Below are 12,396 nucleotides of genomic sequence, written 5' to 3'. Positions count from 1 at the left end.
TTGAAATTTCAAGATCTCTGCATAATCTATAAATTATTCAATTTGTTGGGGGCTTCAAACTTTAAATTTAAAATATTCTTCCTTCCTACAGACTTACTAATGGAACACATACAGGAAATTCGAACTCTGAGAAAGCGTTTGGAAGAATCTATTAAAACGAATGAGAAGCTCCGGAAACAGCTGGAACGGCAGGGGTCTGAGGCTGACCAAGGTAAAGAAGGACTTTCCTAGGCTAAGGAATGGGATTGGGTGGGTTGCTGCTCTGTGATATATTTGCCTGAAGAGGCTCTCTGAACCAGGTGGGATGGAGAAGTTGGCCAGGCTCTGGGGTCCTAAACTGCAGCAGGGTCCTCACTGTAGAGGTATAGATAGGGATTCTAAAATAGAATAGAACAATATTTTGCCTTTTCATCAATAATAGACCATAAATTATCAGCATTTATCAGTCTGGCAAATCTTTCAGGCCAAAGAAGGCCAGCAGTATTCCTACCCCACCACAGTTTGAAGGGAGTGGTCTTCCTTGAAAACTGAACACCCATAAGACACTCCTTCACACAGTTCAGAAACCAACTGCTCCACACTGTACCTGTTAACCCTTCCCTCCCTCCTTCCCTCCTCACTTTTCTCAGTTTCCTTCATAGCTTCATTGTATTGTTTAAGTTGGTTGGGTTGACCTGGGTGTGGATGTAGCTCTTCTGTTGATCAGTTTTGTGACTTTGGGCAATTCACTCTAGTCTTAATTGTTTCAGGAAACAGGGTTTTTCTGATGTTAAATGAGGCAGTGTCATGAACAGGACCTTGCTCAGTGCTCACTTAATAAATAGTTGCTTTTATCACTGTTGGTTTTATTTTACTATTTCATGTAACATGGCCAGTTTAACTTTCAGTCTTTCGATGCTCTGCAATGGGTGAGGACCCTGATGCCATTTTAGAGATGAGATCACTGAGTTCTAAAAAGGTAGTACTCATTGGTGAAACTCAAGACTTGGACAGCAGTCCATTTCTTGTTGCTTTATAGTTCATACCATAAGGCAGCTCTGAGAGTTCTGGGAGTACTAGAGTTCCTGCTACGGTTTGCAAGAAGCTTCCAGTCCTCCACCCAGGCTTCCACTCATCCCATGATCCTTCATCCTCCTCCCTCACGAGGAGGAAATTTGATTAATTTGAGTTATTAGTTGTGTCAAACACGGGAAAGAAATAGATGCCTGGACCCTTGATGTCCACTCTTAGTAATGCCTGAGTTAGATTCATTCTGTTTTACATTTTCCCCAGCAAATCCAATTATAGAATTATTTGGGGGTTCAAATGGCTACCCGCTACAGTGGAGCCCAAAATTGCTCTGGAGAGTAATTCTCTCTGACAGGGAAGTTTACAGAAAGGCACTCATAAAGTATTCACCACCGTGGAAAGACGTACTGTTCTCACCATGCTGTCACAGTTTCTGGAAAGACAAAACTAAAAGCAGTCCTGCCTCCCCCACCTCCCCCCCCACCCCGATTTGAGATGCTCATCTTGGGGACAGGTCTAAAAAGGTCAGGATTCCTTATGATGTCAAGGGATAATGTTGTCAAAAACTGTTATCATATGCCTTAGAGCCTCCAGCTCACTGGCAGGTATCTGGGCTAACTGTGGAGGTGGTACTCAAAGCAAATTCTTGCCTCATAGTATCCAAATGGTCCTCCGTAGGTCAGTTGGGTCTAGTTAGGCTTAGTGAATCAGGGATGTTTTATGGCCTGTTGTTTATTTATTTTCAAGTAATACCTTGGCATTGATCAGTGTCAATGTTGGGATTTCTGCTGCTTGTTCTGATCAGTCTGTTGTTCTCTTGGGGCCTCACTCTCCATTCATCTAGATACTAACACTGATGATAACCATGGAACAACAGCATGGGTGTTTTTATTGTGCTAACCAAGACTTGAGGGGAGTTAAGCAACTTGCCTAATGCCTTGCTGGCAATGGTCGAGAGACAGCCGGAACTGACCTACTCTGGTGATGGTATGACCAAACACCCTAATAGTCATGCCAGAAACCCCATCCAAGGTCTGAGGAATCTGGATGCAGAGAGCCACGGCTAGGCCCCAGGTGGAGCTCCGGGAGTCCAATTAGTGAGAAAGAGAAGGGTTTATATGAGCGAGAATTGTTGAAACCAAGGTTGGATAAAGCACAGGGACAAATAGCCAAACGAATGGAAACACATGAACTATGAACCAAAGGATGAGGGGCCCCCAACTGGATCAGGCCCTCTGAATAGATCTCTGAAGTATTCGAAGGCCACCTGGCCAAACATCCTAATTGTCATGCTAGAAACCCCATCCAATGACTGAGGAGCCCCCAACTGGATCAGGCCCTCCGGATAAATAAGACAGTTGATTAGCTTGATCTGCTTGGGAGGCATCCAGACAGTGGGACCGGGTCCTGTCCTCAGTGCATGAACTGGCAGTTTGGAACCTGGGGCTTATACAGGGACACTTGGCTCAGCCTGGGAGAGGGGACTAGACCTGCCTGGACCTAATCTACCATGTTGAACTCAATCCTCGGGGGAGTCTTCGCCCTGGAGGAGATGGGAATGGGGGGTGGGAATCTGTGGCTGATATGTAAAATTAAATTTAATAAGTAAATTTAAAAAATGAAAATAAATTTAAAAAATGAAAAAAACAAAAGAAGCAGGAGATAGGCAGGAACTCTGGAATGATCCCAGAGTTCTCAGGGATAAGTAGGGGAAGATGGTGGGAAGAGATATTTGTGAATAAAAGCTAATCTGATTTCATTTTGTATGACTCACCTACTGGAGAAAAACTTCTGTGGAGTGGGAAGAATATTTCCAGGACAGCTAGCCACACCTTCTTTTTAAGGGATGTGGACCTACACCACAGGCACTTATTTCTGTATACCAGGGTGCTTTCCACTGCAGGTAGCTGGAAAGAAATGTGACAAGAAAGCTACATAAACAAGGGGTGTTTGTTTATACTTCCATTTTTCACAAGAACCCCAGAGGCAGATAGCTCTTGGGCTGACTTCCGTGGTGACTATTTAGTATCAGCATACCATCCTCCTAGGACAGTGTCCAAGATATGGGAAGGGAGAGCATTGGGCTTCCCTCTTCTCTAGTGCAGAATCTCTTTGAAGCCCTCTGCAAGCTTCACCTAGGTCTCTCTGGTTGCCAGAGACCCCTGACTATGTCCTCACTTGGTGTTGGGAGCACAGGGATATGGCATTTTGGTTGTGGTGTAGTAAGTGAACTGAGTCAGTACAGAAACAAGGAGGGAAGCATCTGGCTGCCACATAGAGACGACACTGGGCACACCGTAAGTGCCGGAGGCCATCTCTTAATGGAACACCATAATGGTGCAGACAGATGTGCAGAGGAGAGTGCTGAGGTTGGGAGGCCAAGGAGGTGCCCAGCAAGAGGCATCCCCTAGATTGACTGACATAAAGCAGTAAAATGTCAATCAGGTAGACAGCAGCTTGGTAAGGTATTTATACAAGAGGATATGTCCTCTCGTCTGTCTAATTCTAGACCCCAACTCCACCGTGTCCACTCATAGGAGGGAAATTAAGTCAGGAATGATAGAGGATGGTTTTGACAGGGGAAGTGGGTGTGGCGAGCACACAAGTCACCTGGTTACCTGCATTTTCTGGACACTGGGGTCTGAGTGGAGAGAGAATGGAGTATGGTGTGGTACTGGAGCAGAACAATGGATAGTCTTGAATTCAAGACTGAGAAGTTTGATCTTGTGTTTCATTTGGTCATTTTTTCGTAGTGGTAGGCCACCAGATACATTTCAGCATGAAATAGCAATGGAAGGATTGTGCTTTGATGATAACCTCATTGGTACACACACACCAGGGAATGAAGCTCGTCACGGTGCTGAGGCCTAGAGTACAGGAGAGAGTCTGCCTTAGTCTGAGCATTCTGGAGAAGAGTCAGCAGCTGTGGTTGCCTGCTTGGACAGGAAGACAAGGGGAGTTTAGGATAGCTCCCAGGGGCAAGCCTGGGTCACATCTCCTAAGACAGGGAGAGGGTGAGAAAGACCAGAGTGGACAGAGTCACACTGAGCTGCTTCAGAGACAAGGCCAAGGCCTAAGAGGCAGTTAGCCATGATGGTTGCTACCATCATCTCTCACTCAGCTGTGGTTCATCCTTGTTCATCTTGAGGGCAGCTGTGATACGGAGGCCTCCTCTGCCTCCACTTTAAGCTCACTTTCCTTGCCCTTCAAGCTCTGGCTGTATGTTACATGGTTCATGGGGCTGGTTTTCGTTGCATGCTATATTTCTTCATTGTTTAAACATGTTTCCTAGGAACATTCATCCATCCTGCCTGGAGGCTGTCTATAAATCACCATTCATGTGTGTTCTTATAGGTTCCATAAATGTTGCTGCTTACGGCTCAGAGCTGCACAGCTCTCTGACGTCAGAGATACATTTCCTGAGGAAGCAGAACCAGGCCCTCAGTATGATGCTCGAGAAAGGGTCCAGAGGTAAGAAATCAGGCCACCTGCAGCCCGAGTCCCGAAGCCCTTGTGTCAAAGGATATCCAGAGCTGACACCCTAGAGTCCAATGGTGTGGGTCTATCTTTAACTGCACATCACCTATGGGGCATTCCTATTTTATAGCTAAGAAAACCAGGGCACAGATTGGTCAAGAAATGCCTCACCTAGCTGTTGTGACAACTAGAGTATAAAGCCCCTAGAGCAGTGTCTCTGCCAGGACCTCAGTACATGTTACTATATCCTCTCATCCCATCATGACTGAGGAAGAGAGAAGCGCTGGAAATTTATTACTGCCAAATCTCAACTGGAGATTTTCTCCTACCAGTGAAGTTTATCCAGCATTTCTTATAAAGATTCTTAATTCCTTTCTTGGAGCTTAACTTCCAAAGAGCTTTTACTTATGGTATCATTCATACTTAGAATGATTCTAGAGAAAGGGAGTATTAGCCCTGTTTCTCAGGTAAGAATTCACAGCCCGAGCAATTGCCCTGATGTGGTCACTGAAGCAGAGGTGCTCGAGCTGCAATGTAGGCCAGCTTATCCCACAATCCTGGGGGTATAGATACTGATTTTGCCTTAAGAGTCAGAATTTGGGCTCATGCAGTTCATTTATTCATTCATCAGCCTTTCTCTACCCTGTTCTACAGGGGGGCTTGATAGACTGATACAGAATACACAAGTCCTGTGTTTTGCACCAGAAGACTGTAGTCTGATGGGAAAAATGGGCAAACCTTTAGCAAGGAGGAGTGAGGCCTGCTGTGATAAAGGCAGGCCAGAGAGTGGCAGGACCCTCACTCAGCTCAGAGACCCTAGTCCTCAAGGGTCAAGTCTAAAAAGGAAAGCAATGATTACCCAAGGTGCCTCAGCATGAGAGGAGAATAGACAAGGCCTAGGTGAGGGAGGAGGAGAGTGTGAACCAGTCAGGAATGATGTGGCTGTGCTGATGTCATATGGACCAGCAGGAGCCCCAGCATACAATGCAATATTTGAATCATGGTTAAGAGCAGATCCACATCCTGGCTGTGCCCCTTCCTGTCTTTATGGCTACAGGGAAGCCTTAACCCTATCTCTCATCTGTTTCTCATCTGGAAGATGGGGAAATTCACAGTATGCTGCAAGGACACAGGACATTGAAACATGCGAGGGCTTGCTGTAGTGCCGGTACAGTTAGTGCTGGGATGTGTCACCATTGCCATTCCTTCAGCTCTTGTATGGTTCTTCCTCGGCCTGGGCTAATAGTGAGCCTGTACAGAGAGCAACCCGGCATCCTCACCCTGGCCCAGGGAAGGAAGCTGAGGCACTGAGGAGGGTCACAGCCAGCAAGTGGAGAAGCTGCCCGAGAACTCAGGCACTCTGCCTCCAGCTAGGCCTTCTTGTCTCCTGAGCCTTCAAGAGTGTTTTATTCCTCTATGGGGCTCTGCAGGAGGCTTGCTGCTCTCCACACTCACTGACTCTGGGCTCCTGCCTGTTGCTCTACCCACCATGTATACTTTCTAAGGCAAAGTAACAGGCTTTCAAGGCACATTATGTAATAGAAAGTTAAACAGCCCCCTTTCATTCTAGTGATGTTTAATCTGCAGCCTTGATATTGACAGATTTATCTGCCTAAAATGCATAAGATAATTGGAATGCCGGAGCCATAAATGCCAGATTAAATCTCATTCTTTTCTGTATTCTTGGAGTGTGTGAGCTGAAGTGCTGTACCAGTGTAATAAGGTTGGAGAAAACAAATGGAATACCTTCTCATTTTGGTATTTGCAGATAAACAGAAAGAGAATGAAAAATTACTTGAGTCCCTGTCCAGGAAGGCGGCAAGTCTTGAGCACCTTCGGCTAGAGTACACCAGTGTAAAGGAAGAAAATGAAAGGTTGCAGAGAGACATCAGTGAGAAGGAGAGACACAACCAGCAGCTGACCCAGGAGGTCTGCAGCAGCCGCCAGGAGCTGAGCAGGTGGGCTTTACTCAGGTGTCCCTGCTGGCCTGCTATGCCTGGGGATGTGATCATGGCACTAGGCACAGTGTCTCCAGCCTTAGTGTGCAGAAACAAGTACTGTCAGCTGGGCATAAAATGTATGAGGAATGGTCCTCTAAAGGAGGAGGAGAATGCTGGGGGTAGCTGGCGTTTTCACCTAGGGTGGTCAAGGAAGGACTTTCTGAAAAGATCCCTTCTGAGTGTAGAGCCACACAGTGAGCATGTGAGAGCTGAGTCTGCTGGAGATGACCGTGTTTGGCAGAAGGCACATAGACCCTAAGACAGAGTTGCTGTGACAAACTAGACAAGGTACTGTGCTTGGCTGTAGTAGGAGCTGAGAGAACAGAGGAGGGTGGATCCTTAATCGTGCTTTGCTGCTAGCCCTATAAAGACTCCAGTTTTGCTCCAGATGGCATAGGCCACTGGGAGACTCTGAGTGAGCAAGGGAGATGCAAATCTACTCACTGTCCCTCTTAGACTCTGCCATATTCCCTGTGTCAACACACAGGCCTGTCTGTCCTTTCTGAGTGACCACCCTCATCCCTGCCCAGGTGCCATCAGACACCTTCCTTTAGAATGGCTGGAAAGGTTACTTAAGAGAAGGTCTATTAAGCATGAGACATAGGACATGTGGGAACTGGGAGCTGTGATGGAACTCTTAAAAATGCATGTCTCAGCACATTTTGTCCTCACTTACTGAGATGGCCTGGTCCTGCCCTGTGGAAACTGGATAAGCCTCCTGGAGGAAGAATTAAGCCTTCGTCCCCATGCTGTTTCAGGGTACAGGAAGAAGTGAAGTTGAAGCAGCAGCTGCTCTCCCAGAATGAAAAGCTGCTGCAGTCCCTCCGAGTGGAGCTGAAGGTGTATGAGAAGCTGGACGAGGAGCATAGGAAGCTACAGCGAGGTACTGTGTGCTCAGGGGCCAGGACTGAGACATCTCAGGGCTATGAGCTCAGCCCAAAAGATGTTCGATGGGTGTGGGAAGATGACTCTTGTGTTTTCCTATCCTACCATTAAACCCACACTGGCCCATAGGTAGACCAGGTATATTTAGAAACAAACTCTTTGGCCCACTCTTTGTTTTTGAGGTAGGGTCTTTCTGTCTAGCACAGACTGGCCTTCAATTAAAAATCTTCCTGCCTTAGCCTTACAGGTATACATCACCATTACTGGCTTTTGGCCAAGCTGATGTCTGGAGTCTCATTTCCTTCATCTCAGCTTGTTCTGACTTCACCAGAACTGGGGCAGTTACAGCCTCTGTAAGCAGGGCTCTCAGAATCCACTGCATGGGGCCGTGAAAGTCAAATGAGGGCATTTAGTAAAACATTCAAGCCACATTCCTGGCACATAGTAGGCATCTGAGAAGTAACTTTGTCATAGATTCCCCATCCTCCATCCAGCAGATATTCCAGAGTTGGACATTGCTCTTAGGTGTTTGACAGCCTTGGTGAGCTCTGCTTCTAGAGAACACAGATCAGAATGCCTAACTGTAAGGTCTAATGTTTGAGAGTCAATTTGGAGGCACAGTGGGGGGTTTTCTAAAACTAATTTTCCAGATGGTTTCTCCCTATTGAAAGTTTATCTAGAAAGGGTCATCTCTCAGCTTTTGCTTCTTCTCAAGTTGCTTCTCTTGTTCTTGCTATTGTGCCTGCCTTTTTAATATACTGTAGCCCTTAAAATCATCCCCTTTCATTCTATAATTCTGGTCCAAATAGATTTTATTACTACTAGACATAATTTTGGGGTTTGGTGTGCAATTTGCTAGGCTTTTATGGCCAGAAGTGAAATTAATTTCCAGCTCTTACTTAGCCTGTGGAATAGCAGCAATTAAGCCAGCCAATATTTTTGTTTTTAAAGTTGAGTTGTTATTTTAAATTGTACCTAGTTCCTAGGAGGGGGCTGGATGATGGTAGTGGGTTGAAATGTCCTTGAGTCTCTTTGATGGCTGACCTTTGATCTTGGGAAATGTCAAGGCTTCCCTTTGCATATATCTGCAGAGACCCAAGGTGAGGCATCTGCAGAAGGCTGGAAGGGGCCTGATTCTTTCAGCAACCTTCATGGCCTCCTGACAGAGATGCAGGCTCTTCATGACCAGCTAGAAAGGAGCATCCAGAATAACAGCACCCTGAGGAGCAAGCTGGAAGAGCAGCTGTCACAGGGATCGAAGAAGGTTCAGGAAGGGGCCCTCACTCTGGCTGTCAAGGCCCTGTCTGTCACCGAGTGGTCCCTTCAGCTGGACAAACACGGTAGGGGACTTCTCACTCTGTGGATGTTCTGCTCTATGGGTCTGTATGGTATGTGAGCTTCTGAGTGCTGCCCTTCTGGCTGCTCTCAGCTCTCATCTCAACATTGTTGCATGTTCTCTGACTGACTAGACATTGGGTTCTCCCTAATGGAGTTAGGGCTTCCAGTGGCCCATGCTGTCTCCAGTCTTGCTGCTTCGTCCCACTCACAACTCACCAAGGCCTTTTCATTATCTTGCCTCGTTTTCTGTTTTGTTTTTTGAGAGAGGGTTCCACTGGCTATCCTGGAACTCTCTCTGTAGACCAGGCTGGCCTCGAACTCAGAGACCCTCTTGCCTCTGCCTCCCAGTGCTGGGATTCAAGACGTGAGCCATGGCTGTCCAACTCTTGTTTTGTTTTTTTGTTTTTCAAGACAGGGTTTCTCTGTGTAGCCCTGGCTGTCCTGGAACTCGCTCTGTAGACCAGGCTGGCCTCGAACTCAGAGACCCACCTGCCTCCGCTTCCCAGTGCTGGGATTCAAGATGTGCACCTCCTCACCCCACTCTCTTGTCTTTAAATGAGATCCCAGACCCCTTACTCTGACTTTCATCATCTTGTAAGGCCTGGGAAGCTTCCTGGTAATAGGTGGGTCTGATTTGCTTTGCTTGTGTACTTGTATAGGGTTAGAGATGCCTGGGAAGGGGCAGAGGATAAGGCAGCCTTGCCACACACACTCTGGAGGCTGGAACCAACCAGCAAGTAGCTCACACATGGACTTCCTTATTGCCTGTCACCTTACCATTCCTCTGTCAGTTTGGAGTTCTAGTTAAAAAAAAAAAAAAAGGTTGCATGGCTTTTTCTGTTAAGCAATATTGTTAGGATAAAACCCACTAGGGTTTTATCTCAGAGGATTGGGAGGTCTTATCAAAGCATCTTTGCCTGGAGTACCATTACTTCACATCGCTAGTGGGGTATGAGTGGAAGAAGCTTGCGTGGGAGATCCCAAGACGTGAACATATGCATCACTCTGCCACTGGCGTGCTGAGTTATCTCAGTCTCTTGGTGGTGTTCTTTAAAAAACAAATTACAGCACTGTTCTGCCCACCAGGCTCTTAAGAGTTAGGTAGCTTCTCAGGTGTGAGAGTGCTTCTTGTATTATCTAACATCACATGGACCTCTGATAAAGTGTTTGAGATGCATTACCTCCAAGTCCTGTTGCAGGTCACTTTCCTCTCACGTTCAGGTCACTATAGCAGCTTCCGCACTAACTCCTCCAGTCTAAAACATAGACCTCAACCTAACATTGCCCCACCTTGAGTCGTCACTTAGCCCTCAGGGTGTAAGCCCTGCATCCTCTTATACCTTCCTCTGTACCCAGACCTTAGCTACAGGAACTGTGTGTCTTCTCCCTGAATGATGACTCATGCCTGCGTCCTTGTACCTGCTCAGTACTCTGCTTGACTTTTCTTCCCCTCCTTCCCACGGGGCACTGAAAAAGTCCTAAAGGATAATTCAGATGTCAGCTCCTGGGATGCCACACTGGGGATAGCCCCCTCACCTGAGCTTCCCATCTCTGTGCTTCCCTCCCTTATCCCTGGCCACCCTAAGATGAAGTTGACTGTTTACTGTTTTGACAGGAGGGCTCTTTGAGAAAGGGCTCTGGGCCTGGCCACTCTGGTGTTACCTGGTGTCTACACAAGGTACCAGGGAGTGAATGGAACATACATGGTCCTGGCTACAGGGCTGTGTGCAGAGAAGGTGTGAGCAAATGTTTTGCTTCTGAAATGAATGGATGCGTGTGAGATACTCTACCATGTTCTAATTTCATCCTTTCTCTGGTGCTAATGATGGTAAAGCTGAAATTTTCCTTTCTTGTTCTGTTTTGTTATAGACGGCAACAAATGTCCTGAGGCCAGTGATAATTCATTTGATCTGTTTGAATCCACTCAGGCAATGGCACCTAAATCAGGTACAAACTGGGGAACTGCAGTAGTGTTGGGTATGACATTAGGGCTTTGGAAATAGAAGAAAAGGAGGTCCCTGGAATCCCTGGCTGCTGGATTTCAGGTTCTCTGGGGTTTGACTTCCACAGTAGTGGTTGGCCTCCTCCCTCTACAGTTGGGTGACCACACAGTCATTGCCTCTGAATTGGGCTTGAAAATGCTCCCATTGGCTAATTTTCACCAGTCTAGGCCCCCTCGAGACTCAAGAATGCAGATGTCTCTTTAAAATGCCTCTCAGCTGCCCAGTCAGAGACAACCAAGTGAAAAAGCAGCTGGATTTTCTACCTGCATAATGCTGGCTTCCTGCCCAGCCTGGCTCATGCCGCCTCTTCCAGGGAGCCTTCCTTGTCTTCTCTCCTTGCTCAGACAGTTGTTTTCCCTTGAGCTCTGGCTCACTCTCACTGTGCGTTCATACTTCTTGCAGCCTCAATATTCCCATTAGACCCTGAGCTACTATCATGCAAGTGAGAGTATGGCTCATCTTGGCAGTCTAGGATCTGCTACAGAGGGAATGTTCATAAACACTGGTTAAGTTGATTTCACTCTTTGACCACCGTGGGGTAACATAGCTAACTCCACGAACACAGATGCCACCCCAAGTAGATCTAACATTTGCCTCTCCTTTTGTAGCTTCTGAGGCTCCTCTGCTCTCTGGAACTGACGCTGACTCCCTCTCCTGTGACAGCAGCACTTTTGCCACCAGCCCCCCTTGCATGCCCTGCCTGGTTGCTGACCACCATGTGTGGGCCAACAAGAGTGGCCACCATATGCTGGGGCTGATTGAGGACTATGATGCCCTCCAGAAGCAGATCAGCCGGGGCCAGAGACTGCTTGCCAAGATGGACATTCAAACTCAAGAGGCTATGAGCCCCACAAGTCAAAAGCTGGAGCCAAAGGTAACCTGAGTACAGGCAGGGCTGGTGGAGGGAGACACTTCCTGCTCTCAATAAGTAGAGTAATCTTCTCTGGAAGATTCCTAATACCCTCAACTTCAGTAAAGCCCTAAAAAGGAGGAGTCGGCAACTGTTGCACATGAAAGCCCAGATGTGATGGGGGCAGTTTGTTGGTGATCAGTGGACAGCATGTGGAGATCATACCCTGGGTTACTATGGCCACTGCTCAGTGAAGTGCTGCGCTGCTGTGTGACTTCTCATTTCTCTCCAGTCTCTCAGCCACCCTTTTTCCATCTGTCTTCTTGTATCCAGTCACTCGACCCCTCCACCTACACACCATCAGGGCAGACTTGTCTGCTGGGCTCTAGGGCTACTGTGAGCAGTTACAGGTCCCGACCTTCATGCACACTGTACCAGACTTGACCACACTGAGCTCACATCTGACTGTGCCATACTGTCATTTCCTACAGCCACTCTGTGATGCATGTGTTCCTGAGAGATGTTCTATGTCCACCTTAAGGTCATCTTCCTGCAGAAGATGTGTGAGTGTGTGTGTGTGTGTGTGTGTGTGTGTGAGAGAGAGAGAGAGAGAGAGAGAGAGAGAGAGAGAGAGAGAGAGAGAGAGAGAGAGAGAGAGAGTTCCTCAGAACAACCCTGTGAAGGAGGCGATATCAGTTCATTGTAGAGATGCTGAAAACTGACTGTTCTCAGTCTTGCAACCAACATGCTCTCTGTTGTGACAGTTCTGCCTTTCTAGACGGTGCTGGCCGACTGACTCCACTTCTCCCTGGGCAGCGACTCTGAGGACTTCTGG

General features: G+C 47.3%; 1 protein-coding gene across 1 annotated transcript in view; it reads left to right on the top strand.

Annotated features, from left to right (window-relative positions):
- The window catches only part of Cdk5rap2 (CDK5 regulatory subunit associated protein 2), a 186,428-nt gene that overhangs the window by 159,506 nt on the left and 14,526 nt on the right, over window positions 1–12,396 (top strand). The window contains 7 exon segments of the mRNA XM_028885700.2: window positions 92–211; window positions 4,363–4,479; window positions 6,254–6,443; window positions 7,244–7,368; window positions 8,462–8,710; window positions 10,578–10,655; window positions 11,320–11,585. Of these exon segments, the coding sequence (XP_028741533.1) occupies window positions 92–211; window positions 4,363–4,479; window positions 6,254–6,443; window positions 7,244–7,368; window positions 8,462–8,710; window positions 10,578–10,655; window positions 11,320–11,585 (1,145 nt within the window).

The sequence above is a fragment of the Peromyscus leucopus genome, chromosome 2 (assembly GCF_004664715.2).
Source record: "Peromyscus leucopus breed LL Stock chromosome 2, UCI_PerLeu_2.1, whole genome shotgun sequence".
In the NCBI taxonomy this organism is placed as follows: domain Eukaryota; kingdom Metazoa; phylum Chordata; class Mammalia; order Rodentia; family Cricetidae; genus Peromyscus; species Peromyscus leucopus.
This window is presented reverse-complemented; position numbering and strand designations above follow the sequence as displayed.